This window comes from Prinia subflava, chromosome 9, assembly GCF_021018805.1.
Source record: "Prinia subflava isolate CZ2003 ecotype Zambia chromosome 9, Cam_Psub_1.2, whole genome shotgun sequence".
NCBI lineage: Eukaryota > Metazoa > Chordata > Aves > Passeriformes > Cisticolidae > Prinia > Prinia subflava.
Window position 1 is genome coordinate 12,458,199 of NC_086255.1, and position 19,580 is coordinate 12,477,778.

The following is a 19,580-nucleotide window of genomic DNA, read 5'->3' on the forward strand; positions in this document are numbered from 1 at the left end:
TTATCAGAAAAGGCATTATATTTTGGTTTCCACTTAGTTAAAACTGATTTTGGTTTTCAATCAATCAGATCTGAGTATGTCCGAGTTCGGGTTTCAATTTTTTTTCCCCATAACAGTAATGATCTGGACGACCATAATTATAAAAGAGACGGGGAGAAATCTCAAGAACAAGTTACACAGTCTGAACTGTGCTCTCTTCCACATGAGCACTCTAGGGAATGTTAGTTTCAGCTCTTCCTTTTTTTTTTTCTTTTTTTCTTCCTTCAGGTTGTTACTAACAAAAATCTCTACTGTTTATTAAAGCAAAGCTACAGTAAATTTTCTTGCAGTCTTACAGCAGGTTTTCGTATTACCAGTAGGACTCGCATGCATGGATTGCAGTCACACACACACGCTCACAGACATTATACAGTAGCCAGTTGCCACCATAAAAAAAACCCGAAAAGAAAGAAAACAGACATTCATTTCTTTAAGTGGTCATCATTAGAATCGCACCAAACTTTTGGATTAAAAAAAAAAATACTGCACAGGTCTTCCACATCTACAAGGTAAAACATCCCTTTCGCAATGGACGGAGCTCTCGTCTCCATTTGTTCAACATGCATCGCTAAAGCTTGAAGGCACGCTGGCCAAGGAGAGCCCTGTTCTTTTGTCATCTGAACTCCAGTGTGCTGCTATCGGGGTGCAAAAAAAGGACAAAAATAAAGCCAAGCCCTTTTGCAGCACACCAGGAAAAGGTCATTCGGAGACCACAGTACTTGGAAGGCAGCCCAGCTGCCTGGATTCTACTGCTAACTGTGCTCTTGGAGGCATTGAAGGAACACACTTGTGTTTAAAAATGACACATAAAGGCAAATTTCTGCAAACCCTTTCTTTTCGAACTGCCTAAGGTAGATTAATACTCCTTCTAGAAGAAACTGGTCCTTCAGTCACCAGCTTCAAGTGGGAAATTTCCTACCTGCTGTCTTAAACACCGAAGCACCAGAGATTATAGGGCTGATGTGTTTGGGCATTCACCAGTTTCAGGGAAACTTAACATCAGGAAAGAAAAAAAAAAAAAAAAAAAGAAGGAAAAAAGATGAAAATAGATCCCCAATGCCTCAAGAGCACTATATCAAACCAGAACTCTTGGGCTACAGACTGCCGGCACTGTCAGAAGCTGCTCGCTTCTGGGAAGACACCTGGAGGTTGAAGCCTTATGGTGATCTGGTATCCTCCCAGGGTGAGATTTGCTGAGTTTTACTGATTGCAAGATAAAGCAGTGTTTTGGAAAACTAAAACCAACAAACTCATAATAACCATCACCAATATCACCATTGGAAAAAATCCATTTTTTAGAAGGTCTCATTGAGAAACATCAGTCCCTGCTCCATGGAGCAGGGCAAATAGAATTAACAAAACCCAGAGTGACCCGTCCCCCACAAGCTGGGCCTTTGAGGTCTAGTCCCCATATTATATTGGAGGGGAGAAAAAAACCCAACAAAAAAAAAGAAGGTTGTATCACCTTTTCCTCCTGTTAAAGTTTTAATCCTCTTATTCCATTTTTGTTTGTTTTTTTTTTTTTTCCCCCGATTCTCCCTTCCACTCTGCCACCTTAGCTGGGGGAGTTATTGGTACAAGAGTTTGGAGAGTCCTGCTCATTTATCGTGTTCAAGAGTACACACACCGGCTGCCGGGGCAGGTGGTGGTGGCTGTGTTCGCGGTGCTGCTCCTCCGTGGCACTGAAAAGCCCTTCCTCCTCGTCCCCGTGGGGACGGCCGCTGCAGCTGTCGCAGAAGTCCAGGGGCCCATCCAGGGCGTCATCGATGAGCCCATCAAACTCCTTGAGGTCGTCGTCGTGATGACCCCGGTTGCATACGCAGACTTCTATGCCCGAGTCGCCGGTGAATCGGCGCTGCCTGCCCGGCGTCTTGTCCTTGGCGTCGGGAATGGCGCTGCTCTGCTCTAAGCTCTCAGAGCTGTAACCTTTCAGCAGTTCCTCCTTGCACTCCGTATCCTTATCGGGCCCGGCCCTCTCCACTAGCTCGGCTCCCGTGCTGGTGCTGCCGGGCTCGGCGCTTTGCATTTTGGCGACGGCTCTCTCGCCCAGCACGGTGCTGCAGGGCTGGGCGTCCCCGCGGCCGGGCGCCCCGGTGCTGTCAGTACTGCTGTTATTGCTGCTGGGTGCTGCACAGCTGCTCTGCGCTGGCTGCAGGGTCCTGGGCGTGTCTGGGATTGTGCTACTGCTGCCTGCTGGGACACACTGCTGATGTAAGGCACTGTATGGGGGCGGAGGGGTCGGCGGTCGGTTCACCACTTCCTCATAGGGAGGTAGCAAATAGTTTGGCAAAAACCCTGGAAGTGGGAGGCAAGGAGGAGAAGTTATTTCAGAAGCAGCTTATCTCAGGAAACGAGTCACTAATACAGGTCAGTATGACATCTGTCACCTACCAGCACCCTCCCATGGAACAGCACACTACAGGCTCTACAAAGGGGTGCCAGAACCTGTCCCAGGTGAGGCGTGTCATGTTTTAGAGAAGCAGCAAACATGGCAGAGGAGGGCACCACTACAGGAGGAGATGGACACAACTGGGAACAGCGGCCTGATCTCCTGGCTCTCTCTCTACTTACCAGGCAAAACTCCCTGGACCATGTACCCCAATACAGCCCCATAAACCACACTGGGGGATGGCCTGTGTTGGCTGGAGGGAACAGTTCTCCAACCCTCTCCAACATTGCCTTCTCAAGCTGATTCCCACTTTCAAGAGCAAAGATTTCATCTCACAAAGCACTGTTCAAATTGTGAAGAGACATGAACAGTTACAAGGAACTTGGAGATCCTGGCTTTGGGTTGCAGTTTCAATGCTGGATTCAATTCTTCTGGTGCAGTCAGAATAAATTGGCAGTACTGGCAAAAGAGTTTGGCTTATTGTACTTACAGCCTTTCAAACCCATGAAAAATTTTGTTTATTTCCTAGGAGGCAACAAAATAGTCTACATAGACAGAATGTACTTAAACACTGGAAACTTTTAAGGGTAGCACTTCAATTTTCCATGTGCAATTGCATATCCCTGGGGCTGGAGAGGAAAAGGCTGCTGGGGATGATTTCTGAGGTGACTGCCAGAGTTTAACAAGAAAAGCAAGTTCATACATGCAATTCAACAGTCTGTCAGAGGAAACTCAGCTGTGGTACTTCCAGTCAGAAAGACACTTGCTGTTCTAGCACAGCATAGCAGAACACAAGCAGAGCACACAGTGATTGTACTTGCCCTGAGTTGTGGGCAACAGCTCCTTCATGCAAAGTCCTAGGGCTGCTCACCAGCAGTGTGGCCTGGGAACCACAGCACAGGGTGGGAGCCAGCAGAGTCTCTGCTGAGACTCCACTGTTTCCTAGTCTGTGCGACCAAATTTTGTGAAGTCACTTCCCACAACTCAGTCCCACCAGCAGCAAGTCCAGGCTGGAAAGGAGTAACATCCACAAAGTCCTGAGTGAGGTATTTTAAGAACTTTTGCAGAAAAACACCCAGGGAATCACCACACTCTTAGGGTGGGTGTGAAGGTGCTGTAGTTGGTGTGGTTCAGCTCCAGACTCAGGGGGGTTCAAACGCACCCAACCCCATCTCCTCTCTGCACATCCTGGTCAGGCAGCAAAGCTGCCCACAGCCCCCTGCTGAAGCCAATCACTGCTCCCTCCCTCCACCTAGCACGGGAGGCTCGCTGCTCCCCAGGCACAGCAGGGCGAGGTACGTACGGAAATAGAAGGGCAGGGCTGAGTAGTTGTGGGCCTCCCGGTAGGCGATCAGGTTGATCTCGTGCTGCCGCTGCTGGGCCTGGAGGCGGTGCTTGGTGCGGCGGTGGTGGCAAACACAACAGCAGCTGAGGATGATGATGATGGTCCACACCAGCCAAAACCCTGCAGCAGAGGAGAGCCAAGTGTGAGCCATTGGGTGAGAGCTGCATGCAAACCCAGGAAACCCAAGAACACAATGAAGAAGATCATCTGAAAGCCTGGATCTGAACCTGCTCTGAAGGCAGAAATACGTGTTAGCCAGGAGGCTTCAACACTGACCTTCCTGCTTGTGTGGGACACTGACTCCACAGCCTTGCCAGAAATGGATAACTCTGAACGCAATTTGGTACAATGTGGATCATGTTCAATAGGTACAACTCTGGAGAAGAACCAAATATGGAGACAGGGCTCCCTCCTCCATTGCTCCTACCCTTTGGTTACCATTTCTTCTAGCCAAAAATGAGCAGAGCTGTGAATAGCATTGAGCTTGCCTCCCACAGCCACTTTGGTTTGAAAATAACAATCAAGACACAAAAGACACTCTGCAGATTGACCACAGAAGAAGAGAAAAACCCCAAGCACTATGTTTTGCTTTTGTTTGCACTGCTCTTTAATTTCCAGCCCAAATCCTTCATTGTTATGTTTAACAAAAACATGCTCTTTTTTTATAAATGTCTCAAAATATTTTTAAAACTTATTTTTGTATTCAATGTCTTAAATTATCCAAAATTAAATTAAACTAGCCTCCCTCTCTGAATCCTCAAGAAACCTAACTTCTGCCCTGTTTGTGGCCATGGCTGGTTTCTGTGCACTGTTGTACCATATGTACACTGCTCCTTAAAAGGGAATTTTAAAAGACCACTTCCTGAATTTTACCCACACCCTCCAACATGTTATGTGGAGTAACTCTCCCTTTCCACAAACTTCTCACTTGCATGCACGACAAAACGTTTCTGAGACATACTTCAAAAAACTGGAACATTCACTCCAGATTAGGCTTTTGTCTCCTGCAACTGCAGCCCACAGCTCGACCTACCCCCAGTTTCTGTAAGCTCTGTCTTTTTTAAGCTCTGTTTTTGCATCTAGAGATACTGGGAGAGCTCTTCCTTTAGAAACACATAAGCTTGGCAGTCACTCCTCACTAGAGAGCACAACACTGTTTTTCTTTTGGTAACACCTCTACTACTCTTCACCATTCCCAAGCAGTCAAAATGGAGATTCCTAATACCACAGCCCATTTTCAGGATGGCAAGACTATCATATGGTATCAAACTGCTCTTCTCTCCCCACTAAAAACCTCCAGTCGGGCCTTTACCTTGATGTTTTCGGCATCCCCTGCTGTGTTTGCAATGTTTCTCTGCTAAGAGCTAGGTGGGGAAAGGTGAACAGTTTAGGAATTGAAAGAATGAAAGGAGCATTGCTCTGGCTCAGGACAAAGGGCAATCTATCGTTATCATCCATCTCAGAGACCTGCACTGGGCTGTTTGGAGGTGAACTGGATGTGCCATATCGTGTCTCTGAGCATTTGGAGTGGGGACTTTCACCTCCCTGTGTTGTAACCCAAATTCCTCATGTATTTTGGCACAGCAAACTGAAATCTCTCTCCTGCCTTGTGCAACCTGTATTTCCCTAATCAACTGGAACCTGCCTTACCACCAAACTTATCAAAACCTACTATCAAATGAAGGTGTTACATATTTCCCCCCCATTTTTTTTTCCTTGGCTGGAAATGGAGGTTCCTTGCTGGTTTCTCTGGCCAGCCTGCTCAGCTGTACCACAATGACCAGAGAGACTGTGATCTTCACTCCAGAGAAACAAAGAATAAAGTACTCAAGATGCTTTCTGCACCTCCCAAACCAAAATGAGAATGTGGCCATTGACCTCCCAATACCCTCCTGTTTCTAAAAAAGGCCTTTTTATATAAACTAAAAGGATTGACCCAGTCTATCCTTCGCTCCAAAGCCATTCATTTGCAACCATTCCTGTGGCCTCTATCACTACCAAAATCTTGGTACACAAATGCAATAGTTCAACTATCTCCCAGTTTGAAGACTCTCACCAATAAATACACTTTATTTCTCGCTAAGAGAAGGTCCCTTGGCTCTTGCTTGCTGAAGAAGCAAGAATACATTCATCAAAACCAGGTCATTGGCACAGCATGCCACCACGCACTAAGGCAGGCCTGCAGTTCATCTTCTCAGTACTCCTTATTTTCGAAGAGCAGTCCACGATCATGAGTTCAATAACAATGGAAAATTACACCCAGCTATCCAGGGATTTTAGCTACAGTTATGAAAACAGATGCTTTTAAACACATTTGATCATGTCCTTTCCCAAGGAGTCTACATACAATGGTAGCAAGCAGCACTTAATTAGTTAAGATGTCCTGGAGAACTGCCAGTGTTAAGCAATCTCAGCTGTAGCAGCCAAATATTTCTGCAGGGAATAACTGCTCCCACCCAAGCCTGCATCCAGAAGATTAAAAAAGTATTTCTTTAGAAAACTTCTTTACCCATTCCAAAAAAAAGTCCCTAAGTGCTTTGCACACAAACTAATGCACAAACTCAGAGTAGGGGTCAGAGTAAGCTCAGCCATTCCTAGGCAGAGGTGTGGCAACTCTGTTAACAACATGCAGTAACAATATACAACAGCTTAGGATAATAAATTAATTTTGGATCCTACTGAAACCACAGGTGGCATTTAAGTAAACACACCATAATTTAGTAGATTGCAATTTGGCCTTGGTGCCAGGAACAACACCTTCATTCTCCTGCAAAGGGTCTGTGCATGCTCGCAAATGCAAGGGGATGAGATCTCTTGTTTTTCATGAGAACTTCCAGAAAAAAACCCACTAATACCACATTATTGCCTGGTTTCATTAACTGCTGACACTTCCTAGAGCTTCTAGGAATTACTCAACCCCTGACTCAGCATGAGTCTGGATGGAGGACTCAGCACGAGCCTGGAGGACTTGCCTGGATGCTCGCTGGAGATCAGCAGATTGTGCCTACCACAGGCATTTGCTGGCCTGGCTTCTGGCATCCTCTTTAGTGGCTGTGTCCCCACCTTGCCACTCAACAGCACATCTGCCCCTCAGGGCTGGAAAACCTCCAGCACATCACAAGCAATAGTATGGGACACCCATGGGAGCTGAGGTACACGAGGGGCTCCCTGCCTGTCACTTGGGCAGAGGTGCCAGTGCTGGGAGAAGGACTGGGTGCAGCTCTGGTTGCAAGCCCAGCATGGTGCTGGGAGTTTGGAGCCTCCATAAAAGGCTCTACAACACTCCCTTGCCAGGATTTTGGACACTGCTGCAGTTTTGGCTGCAGAACAGAAAATTGCAAAAACCTAGCAAAAATATAGTATGGCCATTTATTTGGAATAAAGCTATGCTACAAGGCCAAGTGCAATTGTAAATATTATGTCTAAAAGTATGGAGTGAACAGTGAAGATGTTCGTGGCTGAGCTGTGCATTTGTACACCTGGTGAGGCTTGGCTTCAAACCAGCAGCAGGGAGGTGAGCAGAGCAGAGCACTGGCCCGTGCAGCCAGCAGCTCATTTGGCAGGAGGGGAATTGCAAATTCACCCAAAGACAACACTACATCAGCAGGAAACGCAGGGGCCAAGCATAGCAGCAGCACACACTAACACCTCCTTCAGGGTAAAAACAGGTACCAACTCTGCCTTGTGCTGAAAATGGGTAAGATGTACAGAGGCAACCAAAGTTTGGCATTAAAAAGCCTCTAAAAGCCTAGTAAAATTGAGCTTCTGGTTGTCTTCAATGTCCCCTAAAGTCTTCACTGTTGCCAAACACCTTCTTCTTACTGTTCAAGATGTACCTTCTTCCCAAATGGATACGAGCTGCTTTTCAGTAGCATTGTATTGAGCTACTGCTGCACTCACTGGAAAAGGCAAAATGGTTGGGAGACACATTCTGTGTCAAATTAGCCATTCAGTGTCTGATTTGAGAGTATTTTCCACAGCCACCTGGCAGGAAGAAAAGCTTGTGGACAATATGCCAGATAAAAAACAAACAGTGACTTTGAAAATACAGTTTCTGATGGGTAGCCTGAGCAGAAGCAAAGTGCCAGTCTGGAGCAAAACAGCCACCAGGAGACCACTAGACTTGAAGGCAATTTCAGTCTTGCTCTTGGCTTATGGAAGAGTCAGAAGTTGCAACACTCTCCAGCCCAAAAACAACTGAGTCCTGAGAAACACTACTATATTTTTTGTTAAATTTACTGGTGATGCCTACAGGTGGATAATGATGCAAGCAAAGGTGAAACAGACACAGCTGAAGAGTTCATTATTGCCAAGAGAATTCCCTGCCAGAGGACCAAAACCTTTCATAAAAGAAGCAGCACCAATCTGTAAGCTCAGAGCTGTAAGCCTGACACGAGCACGAAGCTCAGGAAGTCAGAAGGGGAGCTGCAGAAACCTGGGAATGGAATTAGGTCCCATAAAAGCCATCTCTCACAACCAGAGGAAATACTGAAGAAAGAGAAGGCTGCTACACTTGCAGCTTTCTTAGGAAAAGGAGCCTTATCACATGGTCATACACCAAAGATGTTTCCTACCAGCTATGAAAGAACATGCTTAAAGCTTCAAGAAAATCCCTTCTAGGACACTAACCATAGTTTTGCTCAAACTTCAAAATAACTCAATTAAACAGTTTAAGATTTAACAGAGCACTCCTTCCTCATGAAAAAGGAGGGAGCAACTTTTGCTTTGATGCTGTACTGTATTTGCTGCCTGGGATGTTGCCATCAGCAATGCCGTTGAGGGAAGCTCCTTTTATCCTCTGTAAAATGGAAAATGTTTTCTGGAGCGTTCCAAGGGTACGAACAGAGAAATTTGCCCTCAAGTTCATGGTAAACTTGGGCAAATGCCATGGCTCTGTTGGCAGGAAATCCCCTAAAAGCAAGCCAAAACATATACTGCAAAGTGCCTTTGTGTCTGCCTGACAAACATCTGGGTAATAGCTTTGGCTCCATGAGAGCTGGTTCTGAACAGAAGGAGAGGTGGGACAATTTCATTGAGTAAGAAGTGTCCCAAATGGTGGCCTCACAGTCAGTCATGGCTGGAAAAAAATTGTCTTTCACAGGGCCAACACGATAATCAAAAAAGGGAAATTTACTTGGTACCACAACCTGGATGCGCTCAGGTTCAATCGTGTCCTTTGGCAGAGAGGTCACGTCATCTCTGCCACGGCAGGCATGAGCCTGTATGAGCCAACACTGCTGCTCAAGACTGCCAGATGAAGGATCCACGCCACAGGCCCATGAACATTTTAAGAAGGAATAAAAGAAGCCGCTGAATGACGTGATCCTCTGCTGCCTGTCTCAACCACCTCCTGCTGCTTCCTCCACCTCTTCTTGTGCTGGCACAAAGTTGTGTGCAACTGTGGTTTGAACTGGTTTGAGGGAACCCGAGCAGGTTGAAACTCGTTTGGCAAACACAGCAGCAGCAGCAAGAGAAAGACTGACTTTCAGTGACAGTTTTATGTTTGTTTAAGTCATTGAAACTGCAGTTCCAGCCTGACCTCACCGCAGGAAAAAGTTACTGAATATTTGTAGAGTACAATGGCAACAGAAAAAAGCTGAAGACATCTCCAACTCCTGCTCGCTTGCTCCCAAACTGGTAACAAAAGGTGACGCACATTAACTGCAACTGGTTTCTAGTTTTCAGAATAGTGACCACTGTGTATGGTACACCCACTGCAATGAGATAAAATGGAAAAACACAAGTCTCAGAAAAATCAGAGTCAACATGAGGCAGTAAATCTGCAGACACTGTTTTTATGCCTCTCTCCTAGGGAGGGAGCCTTCCAAGGGCAATTGCTCCCATGCTTCAAATGACACATTTGTAAGCCCAGTCCCTCCCAAGAGATCTATGTTGGTAAAACGCATGTTGAACAATAGCTGAACAGAGACCAGAGTGGAACATCCAGCTGAGACCATGTCCTGAACATCTGGGAACAACAGACCTAGGTACTTAGTGACAAGCTGGGTTGGAGGTATGTAGGGCAGGGGGTGAAACAACACCAGGAAATTCTCTTGCCTTTCCGTGCTGTTTAACACAGCACAGGTGGAAGCAGCCACATAGGGCAAAAGTCAGTATCTGCATAGCTAGGCTATGCCAGACAGCTTGCCTTCTGCTTTGGATCTCGGAGTTTTACTGAGTCAAATCAAAACAAACCTAAGGTGATTTGGCTGTCTGGATTAGGCTGCAAGAAGTCCAAGGAAATCAGGAAATAACTCCCTCAGTGACCCTATTTACTATGAGTTTCTGTGTGGTTGTGACATCTGTTGTTTGCCCTATACTGTCGGCAAGGCTTTGTCATGGCAGGGTTATCACTGCAGCACACTGAGGAGGAACAGCCCAAGGGGAAGTTTGAGACACCTAGGAAAGAGAAGTGAGTACAACCACTGGGTGAAAGGCAAGGAACAACAAAAATCTCTTTGAAAAAGGATGTGGGATAGGACAACACAGGGTAAGGACAAAAACATGGGACTGGTGCATTGTTTGACTGAGTGTTTTGGAGACTACAGCAAACTCTTGGACATGAATTCTTATTATAAAGCTGACCTCCTGGAATATGTACGTGCTACAGCAGTTGCTTTAGTTTTAGCAGCTAACCGGATCCTTGCCAGAATTTTCTGGCAGCGTGCTTTTTGGGAAAAGAGCTGTCTAGCGATTCCAAGGGGAAGCGTGCAGAGATGAGCAGAATGTTCAAAATCAGCAAAAACATTGACTGTGCTGCTTGCAAACAGAACATTTTTTCCTGTACAACCCTTCCACTAGGACCTAAACAGTCAAGATCTTTTTTCTTTTCTTTCTTTCAGAAACAGAGGGGCTCGGTATCACTGCTAAAAAAGACAATGAAACAAAACAGGCACAAGCAGTGTATGAACACTCACTCACTCACTGCCACTGCTGGGTTGCTGTACAGTACCTAAATGACCCAAGACCAGCTAAGCCCTCAAACTAAATCCTACAACCTTTTGCAAGCAGTGAGCAGCTGCCTGTTTCCATGCTCCATGATTCCTGAAGCACAGTGCACTGTTTTTCCAACCACACGATGAAATGTACTTTTTACAGCTTTGCTTGCTGTGTTCAGAGCCTCTGGAATCATTTAATGATTCCAAAGGCAAGGAGAGACATGAGGATGGATGTCAGGAGATCTGGATTTAGTGTTCAGTCTACATTATACTCTTAAACCTGGGAAAATCCAGAACCTCTGAGCCTTATTTCTTAGCCTGCAAAACACAGGAACTGCATTCCTCGATTACCTTCTCTCCTGTATTTTGAAGATTGGTATTTTGGAATGGTTAAGCAGTAAGATACGCCTGGAAAAAGGCCAACACAGGAAAACTCCATCAAATCACAATCACATCATAGAGACCCGAATAAAAACAGTTAGGAAGCAAAATCCAGTGGCTGCTGCCATTCTCCCCCTTGGGGACCATGAGTTCTCCAGGGAGCCCAAGTAAATTGTTCGATTAAAATGCTGACCCAGCTCATCCACCATCCAAACTTCTTTCTCTATGTGAGGAAATCTAATGGTAAATTTTTCTTGTATTATTATAAATAAATTATTATTATTATTATTATTATTATTATTATTATTATTATTATTATGTTCCAAGAAATTAAAAAAACATAATGCAGCTTTTCCCCCACCATGTTACCAGCTACCAAGCTTGAGTTAAGAACTAATTAGACCTCTACATAGTTATTAGACCTATATCTATCAATCTGAATATAGTTTTATTATTTGGCAACACAGCACTTTTTTTTTTTTTTTAATAACAGATGGGTGGGGAATCTGAACTGGGCTGTTATCTAATTTTAAACATAGGCTGTCCACCTGCTTGGCATATCATATTCTCCATTCCTCCACTCCACCCCTTAACAAAATAATACCTTGATTTTACATCCTATTCCACTACCCTCAATGACTGGTTTAAAATTACCACAATCCTACTTGCTGCCTAGAATTGCTGAGATCAGCCATTTTCAAAGACAAACTTCCCTCAAATTCCTAAACAGGGAAAAAGGTCCTTTTTACAGGAAAAATTCCAAGTGGCCACAAAACAGGATCATGTTTCAGAACACATGTCCAGCAAAGACAGACTAGTTTTCTTTTCCATTTCAAATGCCACCCTCCTCTGCTCCTCCTTCCCACAAAGCTGTGGTGGTAGATAAATCCAGGATTTAATTCAACAGGACTAGCAAGAAGGTCTGCCTCCAGGCACACTAAAGTCTGAAACACAAACTGGTGGTCTGAGAAGGTCAAGAGAAGCAAAAACTTCTCAAAAGCTACTTCAGTACATGCATATGCTGGTTAAAATCAAAACAGAATAACCATGAAGCCATACTTAAACGGTGCTGCTATGTTAACTGTTCATTAACCAGAAGTTATTATTAACTTTTAAAAAGCCAATCTATTCCCAAGCATGTGAAGCTGCTGCTCTCCACCGCTCATAATAAGACTATTTACATTTACTATCACCACTTTTCACCTTGAAGGCCTTCAGAGTGCCTCAGCATACGTACCTATCAAAGATACTCCACAACTCCTGAGCAGCAGCTAAGCTCACAAGCTCTAGAATATGGGTTTACATTTAAAAGACATGCTCCCTCTATGACTCCTTCCCATCCAAAGGAAACTTTTTTCCTACCATTCATAATGGCAAAGCAAACTTTTGAAAACATTAACTGATTTTAAATCAGTGCTGGATGGTTGCCCGAATTACTCCCCTCATTCTGGTGTGGTACACGATGCTCTCTGTGAGGCAGAAGGAATGTGAACACACAGAAACCTACCTCTCCTGAGGAACCATCCAGCAGTGTGTGTGACCAACATGTTTATTCTGTGATCTCAGTGCAACCTGTGAGTCTGCTCTAAAAAGAAACCTTTAATATTCCGCCTCCTTCTAACAAAATCTGGTTTTGTCTTCCAAGAACTTTTATGATGCAGTCAGGCACTGCCAAGTATAAAAGCCTGTGCCATACTGAGAGCACAAAGACAGCTAAACCATCCCATTAAAATGGCAATTGCTTGGACCAGACTGCTTGTATGCGATTTAACTAAGCCTCTCTTTCAAGATGTCCATGGGAGAAACATGGTGACCGTGCCACCAGCTCCATTGTGCAGCTGCTGCTCAATATAGATCCTGCTTGCCAAGGAGCCTGTCAGCCCTTGCACACATGCATCTTCCTCTACATTCCCACCCACACAAATGCAAAACCAGGTTTGACCTTCCCCACTCTGCTCTATCCATGCATCCACCTCTACTCTGAACAAACTCCTGCCATCTGTCCTGCCTGTGCTGCTGACTGCTACCATCTGATCCAGGCACTCCAAGGCTCCAACATACTCATGTCTGCTTCTCAGCCTGCTATGGTCCCTGGAGCTGCCCCCTGGCCCCCTATCCTGAATTGTTTCTTGAACTGTTTGGACATTTTGGAAAATAAGTCTCCTGTAAAAGGTCTGCAATACATTAAAATCCTGCCATTAGTATCGACACAGCCAGCCTCTGGAGTCTAAGCACAGTGTGTCTTAAAGATGCTTACTACAGAGTCCTGTTCAGTTTACAGCCACATCCTCCATACTTCACTGGCTAATTTGAGAAGTAAAAGCATGTTTCTAGACTACAGGTTGAAGTGTCAGCTATTCCTGTCCTTGGATCCAGGTTAAGTGAGTCTTTGTATGTATAACACATTTCCACACACACGCTACTTTGGGAAAGTGAAACTGTGGGCACAACAGAGGGAGTAAGTAGAAAGCACAGTTGCATAAAAACTAGAAGATACCATTGGGTGTGGTAAGAAAGTATCTTCAGCCTCTAATGTAAGGGTACAATGTTCAGAGCACGACATTTCCAAATTCCAGGAGCAGATATGCCCTCCCAGCCTAGGCTCAGGGCAGTACAACAGCACAGCATCAACGTTCAACCTTCTGTGTTCCTCCTCGAGAAAGAAGACATCATCAGACAACTCAACAACTCAACAACTCAAGACAACTTGAGAACAAGCTCAAGTTTTCCTTTGAAGTTCAGCATTTATTACTTTCTTATGCTTTCAACTTTCCATTTTTCCATGTATCTTAATCAAGTTTTGCTGACCACCTGCTTTGACCTGCCTGCTGCCATCTAGGAGGACTCAGCAGGTACAGTCGCTCAACCATTCACTGGAAACTTTGATATTTTAAATCTCACATTTTGGGAAAGAGGAGATGAAAGGGGATGCAATGGGCAATGTGCGTTCCTCACAGCACAGCATTCAGCCTCTGCAAACCCACAGGATTTACCAAAGACACTCTCTATGCAAGGACTACAAACAGTCCTGAAGGGAATAAGCACCCTGGTCCTCCTCCTTGGAAGGACATCTTTAAAAAGGTATACCAGATTTAAACTTGTGCTTGCAAAGAACTAAACCAACAAGACAAAAGACACTGAATTAATTCCTTGCTCGAGTGTGTCAAGCTCTAGTGTTGTGTGTATGGCATTTCTCACTCTTCTCCTCACTCCTCTATAATGTCATCTTGAGTACCCAAATCAGTGAGAACAGCAAACAACAGTGGCAAGATGACCCACTAATTCTGAGAAGGCACCCCCTGTGACAACCCTATTTCCTTGTCATATCATATCAGCTCTGGATTGTGCTGCAGTGAAATGCAATGGCAATGCACAACAAGGGCTGAGTACAAAACCCCACGGGACACAAGCCAGACCTGTAGTATGGTATGAGAGCCATGCAGATTAGGAAGGGAAGCCATACAAAATGGAAGGACTTACACCAGAGTTCATAGTAGTAGTTGCAACACTGGGATTGTCCACAACAGTGGCCCGTTTCACATATGTAACTTTGATTGTTGACACCCATGCAGGTTTCCTTGTCCTAAAATTAAACAGACACACTTTTAAGATGCTTTGTCAGTATCTTTTGTAAATGTTTTACTCAATGATCTGCAAGCATTTGAAAAGTACAAGTTATGGTCTTTGGAAACTCTAGAATACATAAGGAGCTTAGAAGACATCTAAGGACCACCAAAAAACCACAAAGGAGCATTCAGAAGAAAACCCCCGTATCTCCAAACCCATGAGTTACACTGTTTTAGCATCTAGTCAGCACTGCTGTCTCATCCTCCCTCTCCTTTTCCACTAAAAATTACCACATTTTAGGAGCCAGGCAGACTCTTAAAAGAAGAGATGACATTTGTTCAACATTGTACACAATATCACTGTATTACTGGGGCTGAATGCTGAGTGGAGGAAAAGCATTCACAAAGGTAACTTAAAAATTTGAGAAAAGACTGCTTGGATTCATTTAGATCTAAATGATAATTACATTATGTTCCTGCAAGATTCCTATCTAAAATGATCCCCTCATAATTAGCCATGTGCTTTATGTAAGATCAGCATTCCTGTAAAACTTCTTCCTGGAATAGCAAAGTAATCCAGAAGCAGAGCCAAATCAGCTGTAGTGTATCACCCAGCAGGTCCTCAGGACACCTAACATGGAAAAGGTCTATAGTGTGAGGTCTCAGTTCCCCACACAGTACATCACTTCTCAGAAGTCCACGTTTTCCTGTTAGTCTGAAAACATGGCTGGGAAAAAGTACAAAACACAAGAAAACAGAAGGATTTTACAGGCTGTGGTTTGTACATCCTCTAATAGGGTTTGGAGCAACCTGTGAGTTCAGAGAACACTATGGAGTTTAAGAAACAAACAAATCTTAATTAAAACCACTGTAACAAAGTTTTTATTTTCACTTTCTTTCACTTGAAATTTATTATAAGGAAAGGAAAATGTGGGTAGGCTTATACTGAAAGCTGTGTTGAAAAAAATTATTTTGGAAGTACCAACTTGCCAATAAGAAAACACAACCCACTAAAATCCAACAAAACCCCACCAGTAGGCAATAGGGATGTACATTTGTGGATCCCAGCACTGGCTGGACTGCACTGTTCTCTTCTATGTGAGTGCACTGTGGCCACACTTCTCATAAACCTCTATGGAGCCACCACATTTGCAAAACACCAAGTGCACTTCAAACGCTGAACCACCTCACTGAACAAGTGATGTGAGACAGCAGCTGCAATGCAGAGGAGTCCTGCCTAAGTTTTCAGTGCATGGGGGACCTGGAGGAGCACCAGCATTTCCCCACCACACAGCAGCCTAGTTGGAGCCACAGCTCCCCAACACAGCTCTCTCACCGGAGGACCCAAATTACAGCAGCAACGTAACTTCTAAATGCAACAACCTCCTGCCATCTGAGGCTCAGCAGGAAAGACTCCTACGGTGCTTCTTTTCTCCTAAGAAGTCACCAATTTTTGAAAGGGTTTTGATCATGTGAGGGCGCAATTCAGCAAACACAACTCAGCATATGATGTACTCCTTCCCTTCCTTCCATGGGTATCACGATTTCCACAAAAGGCTCTAAAAAGAACCTTTAAAACTCACCCACAGAGGCAACAAGCCGGAGGGTTACCTGCCTCTATTTTTCAGGAAGAGATGAACGTTTTGCTGGACAGACCAGTCCAACTACTACAGGCAGCTAAAGAAAACATTTTGTTCTTGTCTTGAGATGTCAGCATGTCAGCAGTAGAAACACCATTTGCCTATACAGTAAGGAGGTCTTTCCATCTCAAACTGGTGGCAACTATCAGGAGACATTGCTGAGCTAGCATTTTCTGCTTCAAGAATGCTATTCACTCCAAAAATTGTAATTTTAGCCGACAAAAGAACTAGAAATAGGACACATCTATTCTCTTATCTGTTCTTATTAGTTTATTTACATTTTTCCTCATTTTTGTTTGCCTTGCAGAGCTAATGTAACTGATGAACATCATAGGTTTTGGCTCTCATATGAAGAGAATTGAGAAATTAAGATGCCATTGCAAAACTGCAATCCTGTTGATAAGTTCAAGTCAGAGAATGACTGGTTGAGGTTTGTGGTTGTGACACATGAAGATCAATGTGACCTGTTGAACCAGCAAATGAATCACATGGAGCTGGTGAAAAAACAGTCTCACAGTGCCATTTCATGATCTCCTCTCCGTCACCACACTTGATCCATCCTTGACCACTTCTGGTTTACACCATAAAAATTTCATCCATTCAGTGTTGCCTGCTTCAAAGAGTAGCAATAAGGAACAAATCAGTGTCTTTGGGCAGCAGCAACTCATAACATCTTCAACTATATTTTTCTCACTTAAAAACTTGCAGCAGTCCTGATTTCAGAGACTTTCATCACACCATCCTTTTATCTGAACTTACTGACTCCCTCTTGCCAACCTCATTATATTTGAAATTACTTTTCCACACGCACCTATGTGCAGGGCTGCTCCCTGTCAACCCAGTGGCCAACAGGTGTGTCAGTACATTCTCAACAGAGGATCCTGAGCAGCTAGGATGGTGTTCTGCAGGCTGTTCCTGGAGACCAAGTCTCAGGCAACATCATGCTTCCCATCCAGAGCAGAGTTTAAATCTTACTGCCCAGAGCCTCTTCACACACTGACCAAGACGAATGCTCTTCCCTGATAATGCACATGTACTTGTACCTTCAAATAGTCCCACAGCTGGCTTTCAGCTCCCACAGTTCAGAACAGCCGGGGGTTCTGAAGTCCTTGCAGTGCTGACCACCAGCCACACTCCTCAAAGTCCAAGCAGCTCATTTTGGAGCCTTTCTGCAGCCCTCTGCCAGCCCAGCCACCAACAGACTTTTGGGAACACAGAGCTGTCAGACTCGGGGGCCACATGTCAGACCCAGAACTGTCACCCATGTTTCCAAACAGTTTCACAGAACCAAGGAATAATTTGGTTTGGAAAGGATCCCAGCAGGTCACATGTTCCTACTACTGCTCGGAGCACAGCTACCTCTAACACTGGGTTACACAGCCTGGCACAGGGAAAGAGACAAAAGGTAAAGGCAATAGATCTCCACAAACAGAAGTCTACTAGAGAAAGACTGGCACAAGGAGAGCACTGGTTTGGGATACACTACAGGTGACACCTTCAGAACAAGTATTTCAGTCTCCTTTCCTCTTTTAAGTCAAGACTCATTTCTGTGAAAAGCTGAGCCAGTGTACAGTTTGCTCCTTTTCTGCAAGTCAAGAAAGAGGTTATGTAGAGCCACCCTGGCCATGACAGAGACCGTCACATTCTTCGTTAGGAGATTTCTACCTACTTCCAAGCTCTTTGGTCTGACTTCACTTTCTATTTAAATCTCAGGCTGCACTTTTCATACCAGCAGCATTTTATCATTTCTACTTCCTTCTCCCATGCATTCTTTGTGTCATAGGCTGCTAAGCTAACTGCATAAGATATATCAGCAATACAGTTATCTAGAGCCTAAATGTCTCCTGGAAACAATATCCCAAGTGCTTATGCTGTGAAAGCATACTATTTCCTTTTTCACACTAAGAGCCATAGACAAGGCACAGGGCTGAAAGAGCAATTTTATAGATAAGGAAAAAATACATGGTGGAAAAAACTCTCACAGAAGCAAAGTTGGAGCATGCATATTTTATTGACATGCCTTTGTTACTAATTTCCATTGCTAGCAGCACTTGTAATGGTAATTTTTGTCATTCTTACCAGCATGGAGTTTTTACTGAACTGTTACAGAGGGGTTTTGGAATATTTTAAGGTAACCTTAGGAAAACAAGGAAGGGGGAGGATTTCTTTCCAAAAGCAGTTTCTTCCCCAATAGCCAGTGGCTATTACATTCCAGAGTGGGCTTCCCTGCTGAAGGAGTCTTGTTTTTCTGTTGTCCAGGCAAGCAAGCACATCCCTCCCCACCAGCCTTTGTTCAGCTAACTGTAGAAGCCTCCGGGCAGGATTACTAAGCAGGATCTACACGGGTCTACTCTCAAAGAGCATTCAACTCCATTAGAGCAGAATAGTCTTGTTTCATGACTAAGAAGCCAGAACATGCCATCCATTATCTCCCACCTGCAAAGCCTAGGACATTCCCAGCTAGTTTCAGGGGATTCAGTTTGTCCTGCAAATTAGCATGTACCCTAGGCTGTATGTACATCACTGCCTCTGTGGTACCATCTTAAGAGCTGGTCTAAGAAACTGGAATCACTCGGTCTCTGAGACACAAAAAAGCCAGGAGCTTTTGGGACAACACTCTGCAAATGTGTGGAGTGTGTTCCCTCCCAGTCCAGTCCAACAGAAACAATTTGTGATACGTGGTACAGGCTCTTTGTCATGAAACTGGCTGAGCTGGGAAGACCTTACCTTGTGCATTTTGAGAGTCTCTTTGTATTAAGATGTGGCATTTTAGATTAGTTTGCATATCACAAACTTTAAAAAGTAACACTGAGTAAGATTCTTATTTTTGCTTATTTTCTTGTTGATATTTGGCATTTGTGATAAACCCACAATCATACTGGCTACTCCACAACTCTGCCAGTAGTCCACTTTTGCTGTCAAGTGCTTTTACAAATAATCCTTAAAATATCCAGCAGCGGTAGATAAGAGAGAACTCAAGGCAGTGCTGTATGTTGTCACATCTGAAGCCACAGCAAACAGTAATGTCAGTGCCAAGGAAAAAAGCCAATTATTCTCTTCACCTTTCAGTTTAGTATTAGACCTTTACTGGAGATCTATGGGACAAATTAAAGGTCAAAATCTGGGGCACAATTTCGACAAGAGGCATTCATGAAGGTCTGCAGGTTGACCGAGCTGCTCCTTTTTCAAGGAAGGATGGAACAGACCTCCTTACTCCACTTTTAGAAAGGTTTTCAGTAGTAAATGGTCAGGTTTAATAGCTGTAAATCTGTTAGGATTAAT

General features: G+C 44.4%; 1 protein-coding gene across 5 annotated transcripts in view; it reads right to left on the reverse strand.

Moving 5' to 3' along the window:
• Positions 1-19,580, reverse strand: part of WBP1L (WW domain binding protein 1 like) — a 59,369-nt gene continuing 39,789 nt past the window's right edge. For 3 of the 5 annotated variants that reach the window (XM_063405397.1, XM_063405399.1, XM_063405398.1), the window contains exons 2-4: positions 14,573-14,675; positions 3,732-3,893; positions 1-2,334 (exon numbers count right to left, since the gene is read on the reverse strand). In XM_063405397.1, coding sequence (XP_063261467.1) covers positions 1,595-2,334; positions 3,732-3,893; positions 14,573-14,675 — 1,005 coding nt within the window. In that variant the 3' untranslated portion in view covers positions 1-1,594. The remainder of the gene's footprint in view (positions 2,335-3,731; positions 3,894-14,572; positions 14,676-19,580) is intronic. The other 2 variants (XM_063405396.1, XM_063405400.1) reach the window with 1 other exon arrangement.